Consider the following 20,215-nt stretch of genomic DNA (forward strand, 5'->3'; position numbering starts at 1 on the left):
TAGTGAAAATGGATATTTATTGAGATCATTCTATCCATAATAGGTTTTATGAATCTTTCCTTTTTTATTTGTAAATGCTAATCAAATAATATTAAATCATGTATTCAACAATAACCATCAAATGGTCACATTTATTGCAATACACACCAGATTGTAACATTTTTTATATTATTATTTTATTATAATAATTATAGAAGTTATTTATTATATATATAATTCAAAATATTTTTGAGGTATCATGTAACAAATTATCTCATAAGACTAGAAATATCTCTTACAGTAATTGTTTCATTTCACATAATCTAGTCATAGATTGGAATATAAATTATAAATTAAAAAAAAAATCCTACTAAAAATCTTGTCCTTTACCCTAATTTAGATAAATCAAAAATTTATTGATCTTTTAATATAAGACCTTTTGGCAATGTAAACATATTATTTTTATATTCATAAAATTGACTGTATAATATTTTAAAAATAATTAAAAATTATAGTGTAAATATATTATTTTTATATTCAAAAATTGACAATATATTATTTTAAAAATATGTAAAAATTATATTTAGCATATTAATATTATGACGTTTTATTTTAAAAAAAAAATAATCTCATGCCCCGTTTAATTTTATAATTTTCTTATGTCATAGATTAGGACAAGCCGCTGCCGGCCCACCCAACAGCCTGGTATCTCTTACCCAAAATTTCCGCTCGCTCTCTCTCTCTCTCTCTGTCTATCTTTTCTGCTCGTTCTGGTCTTTCCTCCTCGTGAATAAAGAAACCAAGATCGTTGAACAGCGCTCTTAATTCTCCCCGTCTTTCCATTCCCTTTTTTTTGGGTTTCCAGAATATATTTGGCAGGTTAATTGAAGCAGGATTTCTCGCTGGACAATGGGATCCTCCACCACCGCCACGGCGATTTACAATATCCACTCCGCTTCGCAAAGATACGGAGCCCTTTCCCTCCTCCTCCTCCTCCTCTTAATCCTTCCCCTCATATAGTCTCTGTCTCAGATTCGGTGTACTCTCTCGCCCCATGGTCAGAGACCCACTCGGATGCCTTGTTGAGCAGTCGGGGGTCGGTTAGCGGCATCCGTGATCTCTTCTAGTGCTGCTGCATGTCATTCGATTCTGGTATGATATAGTAGGGTTTCTGGCTTCTCTTTGCATTGGGTTTGATCCTTTTGCTTCGATTGTATATATACATAACATCGTCGCCATCACTTCGTAGAGAATTTTTGGTCTCTCAGGAGGGTGAGGGCTTTACTGCTCATTTCTAAAGATTTCACCTTGTCCCCTTGGTATTTTTTCCGGTGGACAGTCGAATGCTTGTTATCAATCTCTGTAACCTTCGGAGCTTTTTTCATTTTTGCCCCGATAGATCTTTGGTTGAAAGGAGGGATTTTTATGAGGAGGGAAGGGGAACTGCTGGGTTTTTTATGACTAGGAGCAGTTTAAGTTTATGGGAGTAGCCGATCACCTAATTCTTGATCTGATACAAAAGGTCAGGTCTTTGATCTTCTGTCCGTTTGCAAGTGTCTCCAAATCGTTGATGCCGGGCGGCGTTGGCGGTGGCAGCAGCGACCGCCTGATGTGTTACGAGTGCCGGGCGGGGTTGGGAGGGTCCGTTTGTGGGCACCGGTGCCAGAGTTGCGGCCGGGTGTTCTGCCGGAAGTGCATGCAGAGCGGGGGCAGCAGCGGCTCGAGTGTGGAACCAGTGGAGCAGCAGCCCAAGTACTGCAAGTTCTGCTTCCAGGCCATTTCTGGGCACACAGACGTGGCTGTGAAGCGCCGGAGTGAGAAAGTTAGTCCTTTGGTGTCTCCAGAGTTCGTCCCAAAGTCACCTCTGTCTGGATCCGTCAGTAACAGCAAACTTGGTGGTCCGCCAGAGCTGCGGCAGTTTTCATCTGCACAGATGCTTCGTTGCTCCACCTGCAGGTAATTCTTTTTCCTTTTACATCCTTTGGATATGAGGATATTCTTTGTGTGGATATTGAGTAATTGGTTTTATAATTTTGAAGGAGTGATATGGAAGGAGTGGTTGATGAAGCTGGGAAGCAATTTTTGAGCCCGTTGATTGAGTTCTCTCAGGATGTCTCTGATATAGATGCTATTAGTACTTGTACTGTAAATGAGATCTGCAGTTTCAAGTCGATGACTTCAAGTCCTTTAGACAGCCCTAGTAGGACAGTTGAGAAAGGGGATGTTAGCCCTATGTCGCGAAAGATTGGTCTTTTTGATCAAGATTCTCTACGTTACTTGCGTAAACCTGGAGGGGAGTCTGAGGATTTGCTGGAACATGGCAGTGATTGCACATATGACAATCTTTCAGTTTACCAGAATCAAGATTGCCAAAAGGCTCAACAGCCCTTGGATTTTGAGAACAATTTGGAGATTTGGTATCCTCCGCCCCCTGAAGATGAGGGGGATGATGTGGAGACTGGAGTTTTTGAGTATGATGATGACGATGATGAGGTCGGTGATTCAGGCAAGCTATTCTCATCTAGTAGCTTCAGTAGTGATGTGTTCCGGATAAAGGAAAAATCTAATGAAGCGCAGAAAGAACTTTTAAGAAATTCTGTACGTGGGCATTTCAGGGTCCTTGTCTCTCAGTTATTGAAAGGGGAAGGTGTTCATGTTGGGAATGAGAATGGTGGGGAGGGCTGGCTGGAAGTTGTTTCCTCGCTGGCATGGCAAGCAGCTAATTTTGTGAAACCTGATACCAGCAAAGGTGGCAGCATGGATCCTGGTGATTATGTCAAGGTCAAGTGTATAGCTTCAGGAAGGCCAATCGATAGGTATGCATTATGGTAATTTAATATTTATTCAAGAATTTTTTACCATTTTGTCACCTTGTTTGGGAAACTCATGGGAGGTTATTCATTCTATTTGCAGCACCCTTATTAAAGGAGTAGTTTGTACTAAGAATATAAAACATAAACGCATGGTCTCACAGCATAAAAATCCTAGGTTGCTTCTTTTGGGAGGAGCACTGGAGTACCAGAAAGTTCCAAATAAGTTGGCTTCAATAGATACTGTACTTGAACAGGTTATAATCTGACCTTGTTTGTATTTTCATCTCTACTTATATCCAATTCAGACTCTAAAGGTCCAGTTGCACAGGAAATTGATCACCTGAAAATGGCTGTTGGAAAGATAGAGCTCCATCGCCCAAATGTGCTTCTAGTTGAAAAAAGTGTCTCTTCATATGCTCAAGAGTATCTTTTGGCAAAAGAGATATCATTGGTGTTGAATGTCAAGAGGCCACTTTTGGAGAGAATATCACGGTGTACTGGTGCTCAGATAGTTCCATCCATTGATAATGTTGCTTCAGCTAGGTTAGGACACTGTGAAATGTTCCGGGTGGAGAAAGTTTCTGAAGAAGGTTCTTCTGCTAACCATCCAAACAAGAAGGCTGTTAAAACTTTGATGTTCTTTGAAGGCTGTCCAAGACGGTTAGGGTGCACGGTAACTGTCAATTTCCTGCTCATATGTTGCCATTGCATGCTTGAAAATTTATCATTGGTGTTATAACTCCTTGTTTTTTCTTTTGAAAGTTGATGCAAGTACAGATATATAATGCAAGTGATATGCTTCAATTGTTGAGAGCCACAAGGTTTATATGCTTTTAGTCTGTTTTTTAGTTTTATAATTAATTTAACCATTTTTCTTGTTTCTAATCTGAGAGATGATATCAATATCATAAAGCCTGTTCCATGGACCATTATTCTTGTCTGTAAATTAGGGAATGGATTCTAAGGCTTTTTTAAAATTTGCAGTATGGAAGATGATTTAAAAAGTAATTATATAAATCTAATGTAAAACCATAAAGATGAGGATTCTAATTTTCCATTGTTCAAGCATCTTAAGTGGTTTGCTACTACATCCTTATGATCTATATCCTTATGATACTTGAAACAGCTAAATTAGGTGCTGGCCTGCTTTAGGCTAGTTAGGTGGAAACATACTGAATTGCTTTGATGCCTTTTGTAATGTTTTGATTTTTAGCTAATTGAAAACATCTGCTCTCATGTTGTACATACTAAAGGATGATAGAGTCTAGTGTCTTGGGCTCTTAGGTCCTGAATACAAGAAAATGGAAGTCACTCCTTGAAGGAAATGTGCATATGGAACAAGGCTGTATTCCAACTAAAGAAAAGATATGACTAATGGTAATGTGGTAAACAGATAGTAGAGAAGATTTAGATTTATTGTTGCTTCAACTTAACACCTCCATGATGCTGACTTTATTGAATGCCCATGGTCTAGGTTACCAAACATTTCCATCCTTCTTGTTTCATGTAAAGGTGGTTCAGTTTGGAAGTAGTATCACTTCCCACATTCAAGTGGCACCAAACTGCCGGTGCATCCATTCTATTATGTCCTTTTGAATAAGTCTCTTTGAACCTTTGAAACAGAACCCTGTTATACACCTTAGGTGACGTTGAAGGTGCCTTGCCTCCGAACCCAAAGCAAACCATGTTCTCTAGAGATATTATTAGAATACAAGCAAAATTTATACTTCCATCATCTAATCCCTCATTATTGGATGTGGACATCCCTTGTACTGTTAATGTGAATCACATAATTGGCATGATAACTATGATGATATGACTGCTGAATGGATGCATTTTAATTGATTTTCTGCTTCTGCCTGTTCGGAAGAATGAAAACAGTCAAATGAACTTGTCTATGTATTCTTATCTCAAAACTTTTAGATACAGGTATTTGGAATATATATGGCACACTGGAAATTGTCATTCTGTCTTCTGAATTAACCATAGAGCTGCATATATTGTGTATCCAGTTTTGATTAGATTTGGAACCAATAAATTATTTTCCCTAAATCTTTTGATTGTCAAAAAAGTTCATGATGTCATGAAGGTTTCATATGGAACATTGCTAATGCCTAAGTGACATGGGTACACAGCATCTTGACATAGACTTATCATTACCTGCACCACACACTCTTAGGAAGTTGATACTATAGCATATTTTTCTATCTTCAACAAGAACTGATTTGTTATAACTTGATTAAATAAGACACAGAATCATTTTTTTAAGAATAGCGTTCATGTATAATATTTTTGTGGATTTATTCCTATGACTCTTGGAGTCATACCTGATTATAGATGACATTTTTATGCTTGTAGTAAGCGAAAAATTAATGGCTTTTGTCAAGTACCTCTTGGTCAAATGTTAGTTACATATTATGTTGCTCTCCTATTTAAAATTTGTATGTAATCCTTACTATTCTTGACTTTACTTTAAAAATGCTGGAAGAAAGGAGGGAGCTGATTTACTTAAAGAACAATAACAAGAGCACCACCATGGCCTGCAACCAGAGTGGGCCACTTGTGTTTGGTTGCATCTATTAACATTCCATCAGCCACTCTCTTCTTCCCAATAATTTTCTCTGTTTTTCTGCTTTCTGTTTTGGGATTTAATGCTATTCTAGTGTTTCTTTGTTGTTGGCGAGCTCAAAATTGCAAAATCTGGCACTGACTTTCTGCTGATTCGTATTTTCAACCATATTGCCTAAACACAAACAATAATCATTCTCTTCTAGTTTTCTATTCAATAATCTTGCTCGTCACCAGTATCAATGAAAAATAGATGCAAGGTGTGAGGCATTTGGAATCAGGAGAATGATAGTTGAGGCTGGATGGTTTACAAGAGTGAGGAGCACCATGGTAGGGGATCGGGCTGATGGTTGGGATGGCAATTGGCAAGGTGGAATTACTAGGCCTCATAAGAATGATGTGGCTATCATGATATAAAAGAATCCATGGTTAGAGCTAGATGAGTAATTGAGAAGTCCTGATGTACAGTACTGATGCAGATGATGGAGGATTATTGGGTCGAGGAAGTGGGAAGACTTTTTTTCCCCAAATATCTAGCTAATAGTTTTTTTTTTTTTTTGGGAACTTAAAGTGGTCATCTTCATTTTTATTGATGGTTGACCAACCTAGTCTTGGAAATAGTTAAATAAAGTGGTGGCTTCTGATGTTGTGGCAAGATAACGTTGCCTTAAAGTGACTGCTGTAGAGAAGGTGCAATATCATGGTCAAATCTCAAAGGTTTAATGCCTCAAACTTCATTTTGGCTCTCTTATTGAATTTAAGCTATCTTTTGTAGCATGATTGTATGGTTAAGCCCATCAAGATTTATTAGTGTGTTTTTTGTCAATATCCTCAGTGACAACTATCTTAAATCTTGGAAGTCACAATCTTTACATTTATCTCAAAACTAGGTTTTTTCTTTACTACTTATGCCTTCTGTTTGCTTCTACTGCCATTTAGTCTAACGTATTCCTTCCATTTCTCTTGGAAATAGGATAGTTATTCTACTTCCTAAAAATAATATCATTTAAACAAGTGGTTACAAGTATGAAACAAAGAAATAAGATTATTTAAAAGTAAAAGCAGTATATCATTGAGCGTGACTGTCAAATTGCCTAGGTAGTCTGAGACATTGACCCATTTAAATGCCTAGGTAGAACACCTTGGTTCGGCAGGTGGTTGTGCTAAAAGCACATAAAAATTAATAAAATTGTATATTTTCATATTTAAATTCCTAAAGTTAATAAAAGTGTATTGAGAACATCATATTGATAAATAATAAGGTTATCAACTACTTAAATCATGTGATATTTTGATCTTTGATTAATTACTTTAGTTTTATGTTTTTTATTAAGTGATTTGAAATATTTAAATTTCCTTAGAAACATAATATATTAAAGCATCAACCAGTATCTAGGGAAAACTTCATAAATGGATTCAATTTATTTCTCTCCTGAATGAAATGCTTGTTTTATAAACAGAGAATGAGTAAAATAATTTAATAAATTCATAGATCAATAAACAAGGTACTTGCCTGAGACAAATATGACCCCTAAGTGGCCAGGTGCCAGCTAAGCACTTGTGATGTCATCTTGCTTGAAGGCCTGGAAAGTGCCAGACAACTGGATGATTGAGTTGTCTAAGTGCCTAGGCAGGATTATCCAGGTCTCTTGGCACCTTGCTAGTCACAATGTTGCCATCAAGTTGTTTAGGCTATTGTATAAATATTCATATGGTGGTATGTCCTAAAAGATTGAACGTTACATGGACTTATGCCATCATATATCACTGCACTTTGATTTAATAACCTTGTTTTAGAACAGTGATCAGGATATCTTATTGTCTAAGTAACTTTGTATCCTAAACTTGAGCTAGAAAAACTTTATAGTGCATAATCTCGAACCTATTAAGTTTCCCATTCTTTTCACTGTAACTCTTCTTTTGGCTCATATTCAAACAAATGCCCAATCTACATATGTTGTCTGGTCTCCATAGTCCATAGACTCCATGCACCAGGAATCAACTGGCCTTGTACATCATACTAAAGAAGTTGTAATGTCTGGGATTTTATTTTATTATTAAATTAGTATTCTGCAGGTTTGGACCATGTCCCTCATCAAGTTATGTTACTTTATGTAGGTTCTTTTAAGGGGTACATGCCATGATGAATTAAAGAAGGTTAAACATGTTGTTCAATTTGCAAGCTTTGCAGCTTATCATCTGTCACTGGAGACCTCATTTCTTGCAGATGAGGGTGCCACACTTCCTAAAATTCCTTTGAAACCTCCATCGACCACAGGGCAGAAGCTTGTGAATGCTGATACCTTTGTTTCAATGGCATCTCCTTCAGCTATCTCTGACATGTGCCAAACAAGTGCAGACAGGTATCAAGGAGGTGGATCAGGAAGCAAGCTTGAAACAGAGTGCCTTTCTCCATCCTCAAATGTTTTTTCTTTAAAAAAGGAAGGAGTGAAAATTAGATTTGAGCAAAAAGAATGCAAGCTGTCATCTGATTGTATGAAGTCTGGTAGTTTCTTAGGTTTGCCTTCAACATATACTCAAAACTGTAGGGACTTTATAGTTGGATCAACTCTACATACATCTACTTATGGTGCTGGGAGTTCAATCTCTCCATTCCGATTCAAAGAACCAGGTTGTTCTTCAGATTTTCCAACTTATATTGGAATTCATCAAGGCGAAATATTGGAGAAATCAGTAATAGAAACACGCAACTTAGCAAATGATAAGAATCTAAGATCTGGTGATGAACATAGAAGAACAGACTTGGATGACAGGGATGACGTTCCGACAGAGTACTTGTCGACTGCAGAAAATCATCAAAGCATCTTGGTTTCCTTATCAAGCACTTGTGTGTTAAAAGGCATGGTGTGTGAACGCTCTCAACTCTTCCGTATCAAATTCTATGGTAGTTTTGATAAGCCACTTGGAAGATATCTCCGTGATGACTTGTTTGACCAGGTAAATATTCATGTTAGTGAATTATGTACTATTTTGAGCCATTGAGCTATTATCTTTTTTAACACAAAATGTTGTCACTTGCAAACAGACATCTTACTGTCGTATATGTAAAGAGCCAGCAGAAGCCCATGTTCAGTGTTATACTCACCAGCAAGGCAGTCTTACAATTAGTGTTAGGCGGCTTCCTGAGATAAAATTATCTGGAGAACGTGATGGGAGGATTTGGATGTGGCATAGATGCCTTAAGTGTGAACTTAAGGATGGAGTCCCACCTGCTGCACATAGAGTAGTCATGTCTGATGCTGCGTGGGGGCTTTCATTTGGAAAATTCTTGGAGCTCAGCTTTTCAAATCATGCAACTGCTAACCGTATTGCAAGTTGTGGTCATTCTCTCCAGAGAGACTGCCTAAGATTTTATGGGTATGTGGTCACTATATGTGAAAAATAACTTTTGATTTAAACTCCTGTTTACTTTTGTCCTTCAAGTGCAATTCATTCCTTATTTTCTTTTGGCAGGTTTGGGAGCATGGTTGCCTTCTTTCGCTATTCCCCTGTAGATATTTTATCTGTTAACTTGCCACCCTCAACTCTGGATTTCACTAGCCAGACTCAGCAAGAATTGGTGAGAAAAGAGGCAGCTAAGGTATGCTGTTAAATTTCTTCAATATATTATGTTCATTCTATTCAAGCATTACTGTACTATTAATATATTTGCATGATTACTTTATAGATATCCAATAAAGTGGAATTCTTGCATGCGGAAGTGTCTAAAGGGCTTCAGGGAATTGAAAAGAAGATCACAATTTCTGAGCATGAACCTTTGAAGGCAAGCATACCTAAGCACATAACTCAGTTGAGGGAGTTGCTTAAATGGGAAAAAAATGAGTATGAAGTAAGTTTCATCAACAGTTGATTATTTTAGATTTCCATTTTTTTTAATCTGATGATGGAGTCTTCTGAGAGGGCACTTCAAGTTCAACTCTGAATGATGATAAAAAGGTTTCTTATTATCTTTCTTAAAGGTTTCTTATTATATCTTTCTTACATGACAGCAGGTTTTGCTGCAAACAGTTAAGATAGAGAACATTCAACTATTCAATGCAACGATTGATATTTTAGATCTCAATCGCTTGAGACGCAACCTTCTACTTGATGCTTATTTGTGGGATCATCTACTATATCTGTTGGACTCATTGTCTAAAGCTGAAAGTTATACTGCCAAGGTTGATCCAAAACTTCCAGAAATTTTCTCTCCCACCAAGCTGAGAGATTGGAGGGCTGAATTATTTTCTAAAGATGGGCAGCTTTGGACCTCATCTGAGAAAAATATTTCAAAGACATCGACCTTGTTAGGAACCCCCAGGAAATCTATGTTGTCAAAGCAGCAAGAGGAGTTAAGCTTGCAGGTTTTGGAGAGTAATTCAATCAACATGGTTGAAATGGACCTTTCAATTGAGTCTATTGAGGGTTATGTGGGCCCAGCAGGTCTTAACTTGGCCTCTGGTCACTGTAACGGATATGATGAGAGAAAGGTTGTTGCTGAAGCTAGCATTGACACTTCATCCTTGGGACTTACCTTCACCTGCCTCTAGTCTATCTGATCAAATAGATTTGGCATGGACTGGTTCAGGGCAGTTAGTGATGGATCCACCCAAAATGTTTCTGAAGGTGATTCAGTTGGATCTTCGGGTCTGATGGATAACCCATGCTATAAGAAGGTCATGTCCCCAGTTAGAGTTTATTCATTTGATTCTGCTCTAAAATTCAGAGACAGAGTACATGGTGGATTGTCTCCATCATTGCATTTGACTTCATTCACATCATTTGATGCCTCTGGAGATTCTGTGAGCATGTGTAAGGATGCAACTCCAAACATGAGAAGAGCCTATTCTGGAAGGTCTCCAAGGGATATACAGAGATTGGATATTCTTCTCAGTCATACACCCATACACATCTTATCAGTGTCCCTTATGGTGAGTGATGGGGCTCGATTGCTACTTCCTCAAACAGGTCTTATTGATGGAGTCATTGCAGTATATGATGATGAGCCCACCAGCATAATATCCTATGCCATGATTTCCAGAGAGTATGCTGAATTCATAACGTCCAAACTAAATCAGCATGGGGACTTGAATGAAAAGGACAAAACCAGCAGTATTCGGAATCAAATGGGCTACCATGCAGAAGCTATGAATTTTGCGGCTCAAGAATCTGTTGCCCAGTACCAGTCAAATGATACCCAGTCTTGGTCCTATGGATCTGATGGAACTCAACTCTTACAGGATAACCCTTCAGATCCCAAGGAACCCCATTTCAGAATTTCTTTTGGTGATGATTCTTCATTTCCTTCGGACAAGGTAAAATATTCGGTGACATGTTATTTTGCAAGACAATTTGATGCACTGAGGAAGAAATGCTGCCCAAATGAACTGGATTATATGCGTTCCCTAAGCCGCTGTAAGAAATGGAGTGCGCAAGGTGGTAAAAGCAACGTGTATTTTGCCAAGTCATGGGATGACAGATTTATCATAAAGCAAGTCACGAAAACAGAGTTAGATTCTTTTGAAGACTTTGCTCCTGAATACTTCAGGTATTTGACAGAGTCAATCACTTCTGGAAGCCCCACTTGCCTAGCCAAAATCCTTGGTATTTATCAGGTTGTCTATCTGCTATTATAATTTCAGTTTACTTATTTGAATGAGTTAAATAGAGTGATACACCTTGAGCTTATGATTTATCACTTTATCTTAGGTGACTGTCAAACACTTGAAAGGTGGCCGGGAAGTAAGGATGGATTTAATGGTGATGGAGAATCTCTTCTTTAGGAGGAATATATCAAGAGTTTATGATCTCAAAGGCTCATTGCGCTCCCGTTATAACCCTGATACTTCTGGAGACAACAGAGTTTTATTAGATCTGAACTTGTTAGAGACGCTCCGCACAAAGCCAATTTTTTTGGGAAGCAAGGCAAAGAGAAGCTTGGAACGGGCTGTATGGAATGATACTTCTTTTCTTGCGGTATAAAATCTTATCCCTGGGAATGCCATCTTTGATTATGGATGAAAGTTTTACCACTAAATGGTTATACTTGATTTCTATATAACTCATCATTTTCTTTTCCTTTTTGGGAGCTTTTCTGAAGCTATATTTTGCATACACCATGTAAAATCTGACAAGATGGATAAATGGTTTGCCTCTCTCTTTACATCATTAAGAGTTATTTTCACAGTGAATAGTGCCAATGGAAACCTGTGCCAGATATTTGTTGCTAGCACTATGAAAGTATGATGGTTTGTAACCATAATTTCTCAGAAGTCTTAACAGTTCCATAACCATAACCAGCAAGTCTTATTCCATCTTTTGCCAATTCTCTTGACAAATCCTTCTTTGTCATCTATTGCAAAACATGTTGCATGATGTACAAATGGAGCATTCTGATATGTTGCAATTCTACATGAATTCATGGCTTTTGCTTTTTTGAATCATTCTGCACATAGTCAAAACACTAGAGTGTCCAACACTTCCCATACAATTTGAACAAATTTTCATTAATTTTATTACCTGTTTACATATCTTTTTCTTTGGTCTACTTGGTTGGGTTGCAAGAGGTCCTCAGCATATATTATAGTATTAAAATCTTTTGATTCTTTATTTAGTAGTCTTCCCATAAAAGTGAGTTGAGATACCAATGAAAATGCTTATACATGTACCATATAGGATATTGGTGATTCTATTGAGCTGCATTTGCAAGCCAGTTATATGCTCACTAAAGATCAACTTTAATGATGAAAGGATGGCTCCAAAAGTTATTTTTGCAAGTGTCCAATATTTGCCAAAAGAATTACTATAGGTGCGATTGTGGTTTTGCCCTAAGGCTTTGAAACTGTGTAAAGTTTAAAGGGTATTCTTTAGATGCTCCAAACTTTTTCTCTTTTATTTTTGTATAACTTTGACCTTCTTTTTGGTATGAAGGATGGATTGAAGGAAGAATGGATGAGGGAAAGGATGGATGAGTCTTTCGTCCATCCTCTTATATGTTTGGTGAACTATGAAAGGATGAATGAGAATGATTCCCTGTTATATTTGGTATAGGAGGAACGAAAAGAAGGATGGATGATATTTATATAACATTTTTTACTAAATTATCATTTGATAAAAAATATTATTATTATCAATTTATAATATTTATTTATATTAAAGAAGTAGGTCAATATATAAATTTATAATATTTATAATTTATAATCATATAAAAAATATAAATATTTAATTTTAATTTATTGTAATTAAATAAATAAGTTTATCAATTAATTATATGAGTTAATTTATTTGTATATTAATAATATAAATAACTAATTAATTTATAATTCAATTTTAAATGGTTAATTAATTTCATATAAATAATTAATAAAAAATAGTGAATATAAATAAAATAAAATAAAAGAAGTGTTAGGGTCTTGTCAAAAAAATTAATGAGGATAATTTTGTCAATATATAAATCCATCTATCATGTGCTCCATCTATCCTTTCCTGTATGCTCCCAATTTGGTGGGATGTAAATTGGTAGACCAGGATGGACGGAAAATCCCTCATTTTCATCTATCATCTATAAGATTTTTTGAAACAAACAGTGGATGGGAGTTATCTATTTTTCAACCCGATCCACCCTCCCTCTCATGACCTTAACAAAATACAGGGTATGCTTCTAAGAACACAAAATATACTCTATCAGATTGAGCAATGTGTGCAAACCCAGCCTTGATACTAAAGGTATGGTGGTTCACACCTATGTGATTGGCCCATGCTGTGCCATTACTTTAGTCAATCTTATTCTATAATATGGGAGTCGCCTGTGATTCTCAGCCTTTATACCCACAAGGTTGCATTCATAACCTGCTCTATGAACACTATCCTCTCTCCTCTCTCTCTCTCTCTCTCACACACACACACACAAATGCTCATCATTATGTGTATGCGAGTTTGCCTCAATACCTTATTTTTTCCTAAGCATTCCTAGGTCTTACCTCAGTACCTTATTTTTTCCTAAGCATTCCACATGTAAAAGCATCCCTTATGAGTCTGTCCTCAGTCTTTGTTGCTCATCCTAATACCATCTCAATCAGTTCTGCTTCACTTTATCATCTTTTTGGCACTTTTAAGGCCTTCTATTGTGTTAATGCAGTCTAACTATATTTCCTTCTTTTTGGCAATGCCTACTTTGATATTTTTCCTTTTTACAATGGGCATTCATCATAGTTTTTTTTGGATCCTTGGACTCTCTTCACTTCTGAGATAGCAACATGTGCAACGTCAACAGATTTATTGTTATTATATGGAGTGTTTTTAAGGTCTGAAGTTGTATATGCAAAACTTGCATAACTATGAGTTTCCATTGCATCCATTCATATGAATTTACTGTATGTTTATCACTTCTAACTAGGACTCATTTTCTTTATAAAGTGTCACAAGATCATATTCCTTTGGTCTTATTTTGGTTGAGGTTCTTTATATGACCTTGATTATGCAGATCTGTCTATTGAGAGCTGAATTTAGTATCCACCTTATCTATATCATCAATTTATCATGTCATTCTGCGACCTCCTTTATAGTCATTAGTTCACATACGGATGCATTGCAAAGAGGAGTAAAGCCTTGTCGGTGGCTCACTTGTTGCTACTCTTGTTCACCTTTATTATCTGCCATACCATTACTTTTTGAGAAGCTATACATCCATCTAAACAATGTTTAGTGCCTTTCGTTCTCTTAGTCTTCAAACTTATATGCAATAAAATGACATATCTGATTTTACATTTTTAGCATAAAACCAATTCTGTACCATGTTTTTGCACTGTGAGGTTGGAGCTGGTTTAACATTTAAAGGTCTTGTTCCTCTTATTCTGCCTTGTCATGTATCTCATCAGTGTGGTTACTGTTAAGAATAAGATGTATAACTGGCTGGAATGATAACCTTGATGATGACTAAAATTGCAGCCAAGTTTTAACTGGCTTTAATGATTATCCGTATCAGGGTAATTTTGGAACTGATTGTGGTCTCTCTAATTGTTTCTGATTAGACTAACCTCCATTTGAGGATTTTCCTGTTCTTTTCTTTCATCTATTTTGCAAAACAACATGAATCCTTTGAAATTCAGGTCGGATCAGGGCTGCTATATGGACACTACCCCAGTTCAGACTTTTGAGACATTCTGATCATTATTGGGTAATTCCATTGTTTGGCATGTCTAAAGGGAACTTGTTTTGTTTTTTGAAAATTTTTACTTAGAAATGTTGGCAAAATTATCATATCTGAAAAATCTTTCACCGGAATCTCTCTGGTGCTAACCATTAGTTTTTCTTATACTAAATCATCAACAAGCCTGTATATCATTCCTCCATTAAAGTATTTGGATTGAGTGACATGATACAAGCATTTTGTGTGATCCATCTCAGAAATTAGGGGGCAGCAGAATATGGTCTGACACAGATTTTCAGTTTAACTATTTGGATTGATAGGTACTCTGAAAAAAGGTGAAGAAGAAATTCCAATTCTGAATCCTGACAGCAATAATTCGCAAAATAGGAAAGTTCAATGAACTAGTTGATCAAGATAATGCCTTCTGGTTATGGTTTTGTTGTCTATGTTGTTTTGCTGTTTTCATGAGGGATAACTTCGACAATCCTCTTCACCATGGCTGACTGCAGCTTAGTAGAATTTTCTGTGGAAGATTGTTTAAGTTACCTTGCATGTTTTAAAAGATAAAGATATGTAAGTATTCTTTTCATCGTATTGATATTTGTGCTTTTGTTGTTTCCTTTTCCTCCCTTTTATTCCAGTCTGTGGATGTCATGGACTACTCGCTATTGGTTGGCATTGACGAGGATCAGAAGGAACTTGTTATAGGAATCATTGATTTCATGAGGCAGTATACATGGGATAAGCACCTGGAAACCTGGGTCAAGGCCTCAGGCATCCTTGGTGGTCCCAAAAATGCATCGCCCACTATTATATCTCCAATGCAATACAAGAAACGGTTCAGGAAAGCCATGTCGAAGTATTTCCTCACCGTCCCCGACCAGTGGTCTTCATGAGCCCCATTTTTCAATTGCCAGTGGGGCATCATTTCTACAGGTAAATAGTATACTAAATTATATGCGAATGAAGAAATACAAAGAGAAATATGCTGTACCATGCATTTGATTACTTAATCTAAGTTTCCCCTTCATATCATGTTTTTGGATTTGATAGATGGGACCAAACCCGCTTGACACCAAGCATGGTTATTGCCATTGCCAGACACTTTTTCTAAGAGGTTGATCCCTCTACATTCTTTTGTTAACTGTATGTAATGTACAATTGGAGGAGTTGAACGATGTCAACAGTCAACGGCTAAAACATGGGAGTCACTGAAGGGTGTGTTGCTTGTATCCTTTATAATTTCAACAGTGTGAAATATTCCTACCAGAAAAACAAGGGTGGTATATTACTAGTTAGGAGGGTGAAAGCTAATTTATGGATAGCAATGGGCATGTGATGAACTCTCTTACTCAGATAACTGTATTTCCTTCATTTTGACATCAGTTATGTTTTTTTAACTGGAATACGAATAAAATGTTATATTTCTCGATGGCCGGAGAATAGCTCCCAAATGCCTGCCTATGATCTCCTGAAGTTTGAGCCAGGTTTAGAACTGATGCCTTTCAAGCACACGATCCAGTTGGCTGGGCTTGGGCCAGCACATCATGAATCCCAGCTTAGCCTGGGAAGTGCCCTAGTACAGGCTTGTAGTTTAGCTTCTCTTTTGGGCTTTGCCCACCCTAAAATGTTTAAGCTCGGCCTTCCTTATTTTCAACTCTAGGCTCAAATACTAACAAGACAAAATTGAGTACTTCTTTGTTTCCTTCTTAATTATATAATATAATTTACTATATAATTTATGATTGTTACTGTTGCTGTAAGATTGGTCTGAGATGAATGTGGTTCAGGTTGGACTCCTTCCGACTTGGGAGCTCAGCTTTGGTTTGAGGATTGGAGTATCCGAAGAAAACCTACAAGATAAGTCTTCTCTCGTTAGAGGTTTTTTGATGAGGAAATTCTCTGATATTTAAGTCAGTTGGAGCTTGAGAACAGCAGAGAAAAGATAAAGAAGAGCAAGAGCGGTTTGTTCTCTGGAGTTGGATTTATCTGAGGATCTCTTTATTACCTTTTTGTATAGAGATTGAGCCGTAGACCCTTATATTAGCATTTGGTAGACTGTTATATCCCAGTCCCCTATTTTGTTAGGCCTCAATCTGATAGGCTATTAGGATAGGGAATCAAAATCTACGAACTTGCGAATCAGGATTGTTAGTCGTAGATGTCAATTGTGGATTTTGTCCATATTTTGAAGGTTGTTAGAAGATTTCAAGAATCGTTCACTTTGCTGAATAGGCTAGTGGTTTGAGATCAGTGCAAAGATGATCCACCTCATATGTATCGGCACCCAGCCTAATCATTGGATCTCGTTTTTTGTTGCCTGTGAGATTCCTATCCTAAGGTCGGTAAATGTTCAAATGGAGGGTCGGATAGGAGTTGATGACATAAAGTTGCCTCACCTTGATTTTTTGGGTCTCTTTTTGACATTCGAGGTAGTCCTATCGAATTGTTGATGGGTGCTCGATCATGACTTGAGGAGAGGAAGGTCGGTTCGGATGGTGGATAATCTTTACAATATTTATCTTCCACTTTCGACTTTGAAGTAGTTTCACTACTTCGGATGAAGGAAATAGTTGGGCTCAAAATTGGTTTTTGATCGTTGGTCTAACCTTCTCCTTGTGGTGTTAAATCAACAGCATTCAATGGAGAAAATTTTGGCATATCATTAATGCATCGTTTCGTAAATCTCATCGTATTTACGAGGGATGGCGGGCTTGAGGTGCTGTGGCATAATGATTTGAAGAAGAAAATTCGAAGATCTTTTTTTGGCATATCGGGATTTGGCATGTGTCAAACATTGGTAGGCCCCGCACTATTTCATAGATCGGACTATGTAGCTCAATCTATAAGCGATGCGATGAAGAGGCATGCGATTTGGTGGCCTTATTGCATGCCATGTGTCAAAATCGATGGTAAGGGGCTTAAATCTTGGTTGTTGGTCAGTAATATAAATAAGCCTTTTTTTCTCTCACTTTTCTCTATTTTGCTCTGCTTAATTTTTGCTCCGTTTGTTAGTCGTTCTCCTGCCATTGTAGTCACCAAATGGAGGTTTTTTCAATCGCCACCATCTTCTCTGGCATCGGTGACATCCTAGTCGCTTTATTCTCTACTTGGTCCTTCATCCTCCTTGTTTTTTTCCTATTTCCTGCCTTTTTGCCGGTTTGGTTCTTTCTTTTCTTGTTTTTCTAGTAGATTTTGATTAGATTCCTCTTTTTCTTGGTTTGGTCCTCTTTTGCTTTCTCTTGCTTCTTTAGCTTTATCAGTAGCTTCTTTCTTCCTCATGTCTTCTGATGCCAATGAGGTGGGGGCAAAAACCTTCATGGTGGCTGAGGTTCTCGGTTGCCACCCCATGGATCGGATTCAAGTTTACTCCTCGGATCACTGTCCAGGCTAGTTCTTTGTTCGGGGCTCGAGACTCTAAACCCCAAAGCACAGGCAGTCCTGTGTGTGCGGTTTTGGAGATTTCTGAGGGCCAAGCAATGAAGAGATGACCATTATTTGGGATGATGTTAGAAGTTCCATTCTCAGTTTTCCATCTCTTCGGCCTTTCGGTTAGAAGTCTCTAGTTGAGATGGTTGTGTGACCAGCACCCTAGCAGGATAAGTTGCTTTGTATCAGGAGTCCCTTTGGGCCAATCTTCGACTTCCTCTCTAGCCCTTGATCAGTAACATCCTTGACTTCTATAAAATCTTTTCAATCCAGATCACCTCGAACTCGACTCAGATGGTCATCATATTTATTATTCTTTGCAATTGGCTTCACATTACTCTTAAACTCTTCGCGAGCTACTCTTGATAGTAGAGTGCTCCATAATTGATCATGTTCGGTGCGAATGTACTCATATATTTCATCTGCACGCCATACTAGTATCTCCATACTCTTGGTTAAGAGGACAACCAACTCATATGGCATACAATGATCTACATTTGATATTGCTATCATCCTATTAATAGTATATTATTTGGTCGAGAACACATTTAAGGACTAAATGATAAATCCTCCTTTATCAATTAAATATAGTCTTAAGGACTTTATCACAACACAGAAGTTCTAAGAAGATGGTCAAAATGTGATGAAAAGACCAAATATTATTTATTAATAAAAATTTATATATAATGTATAAAAAAGAGCACAATCGTCAACAAGCTGATGATTGGCTTTGGAACATAATTCTCAACAACTCCCACTTGGACTAAAGCCAGTCGGTATAGTATCGTATATCCATCTTTGACTTGTGATTATCGAATTTTTTGACTTTAAGGGTTTTAGTAAATGGGTCAGTCAGATTTTTTTTTATCGATCTTCTGAAGGTCGACGTCACCTCAATCCACGATCTTCCAAATAAGATAGTATCGGTACAGAATATGCTTGGTGCGCTAATGGGACTTCGGCTCCTTAGCTTGAGCAATGGCTCTAGTGCTGTCACAGTACAATAAGATAGGGCCATCAATAGAAGGTGCCACTCCGAGCTCGTCGATAAATTTTTACAACCACATAGCTTCCTTTGCAGCATTTGATGCTGCGATATACTCTACCTCGCAAACAGAGTCGATCATGGTATGCTGCTTAGAATTTTTTCAGTAGATTGCTTCACTATTCAGGGTAAATATATATCCCGATACACTCTTGCTATCGTCATAGTTTGATTGAAAGCTGGAGTCAGTGAATCCCACTAGTTTTAAGTCAGATTCTTTATAAACAAGCCACTGATCTTCAATATTTCTCAAATACTTAAGGATGATCTTTACGACCTTTCAGTAATTTTTTCGTAAATTAGATTGGTATCTGCTCACTACCCCTAGTGAGTATGCCATGTCTGGTCTTGTATATATCTTGGCGTATATTATAGACTCTACTACCAAAGTATATGAAATTCTATTCATATGCTCTTTCTCTTGAGGAGTTGTCGGATGATCTTTCTTCAAGAGAAAAATTTTATGACCTATCGATAAATAGCCTTTCTTAAAATTTTCGACATTGAACCGCTTCAGCACGATATCTATGTACATAGACTGGGACAACTGAGTATCCTCTTCGATCTATCTCTATAGATTTTTATCCCTAAGATGTAGGACGCTTTTCCCAAATCCTTCATAGAGAATTGAGACGATAACTAAACCTTTATTCCCTATAATACAGAGACGTCATTCTTGATTAGAAGAATGTCATCCACATACAGAACAAGAAATACAATCATAGAATTGTTAACCCATTTGTAAATGCAGAATTTTTCTTCATTCCTAACAAAGCCATACATTCTGATCACCTTATCAAAATGCATATTCTAACTCCAAGAGGCCTGCTTCAATCCATAGATAGATTTCTGAAGCTTGCACACCTTAGACTTATCTGTAGATGTGAATCCTTCAGGCTGTATCATATACATCTCTTATTTTAGCTCTTCATTTAGAAAAACTGTTTTCACATCCATTTGTCAGATTTTATAGTCCATATATACTGCTATCGCAAGCATAATCTGAATGGATTTGAGCATTGTCATAGGAGAAAATATTTCGTCATAGTCAATATCATAATGCTAATGATAATCTTTGATGACTAGATGGGCTTTATAGATTTCCACCTTCCCATTTGTGCCCCTCTTCCTTTTGAAGATCGACTTACACCCCATGGGTTTAATCCCTTTAGGTGGGTCAACTAATATCCACACATCATTGATCTTCATGGACTCTATTTCGAACTTCATAGC

The 20,215-nt window shown here is 37.2% G+C and overlaps 1 protein-coding gene across 1 annotated transcript; it reads left to right on the plus strand.

Annotated features, from left to right (window-relative positions):
* The first annotated feature begins 1,203 nt into the window (after positions 1-1,203).
* LOC105035698 (putative 1-phosphatidylinositol-3-phosphate 5-kinase FAB1C) lies at positions 1,204-15,543 on the plus strand. The gene is given in 13 exon segments (XM_010911350.4): positions 1,204-1,935; positions 2,019-2,795; positions 2,893-3,046; positions 3,121-3,465; positions 7,479-8,318; positions 8,407-8,738; positions 8,835-8,961; positions 9,049-9,210; positions 9,374-9,888; positions 9,890-9,963; positions 9,966-10,975; positions 11,070-11,336; positions 15,150-15,543. Coding segments are annotated over 13 exon segments (5,334 nt in total). The 5' UTR covers positions 1,204-1,459; the 3' UTR covers positions 15,405-15,543.
* Positions 15,544-20,215: the final 4,672 nt, after the last annotated feature.

This window comes from Elaeis guineensis, chromosome 3 (assembly GCF_000442705.2).
Source record: "Elaeis guineensis isolate ETL-2024a chromosome 3, EG11, whole genome shotgun sequence".
Lineage (NCBI taxonomy): Eukaryota > Viridiplantae > Streptophyta > Magnoliopsida > Arecales > Arecaceae > Elaeis > Elaeis guineensis.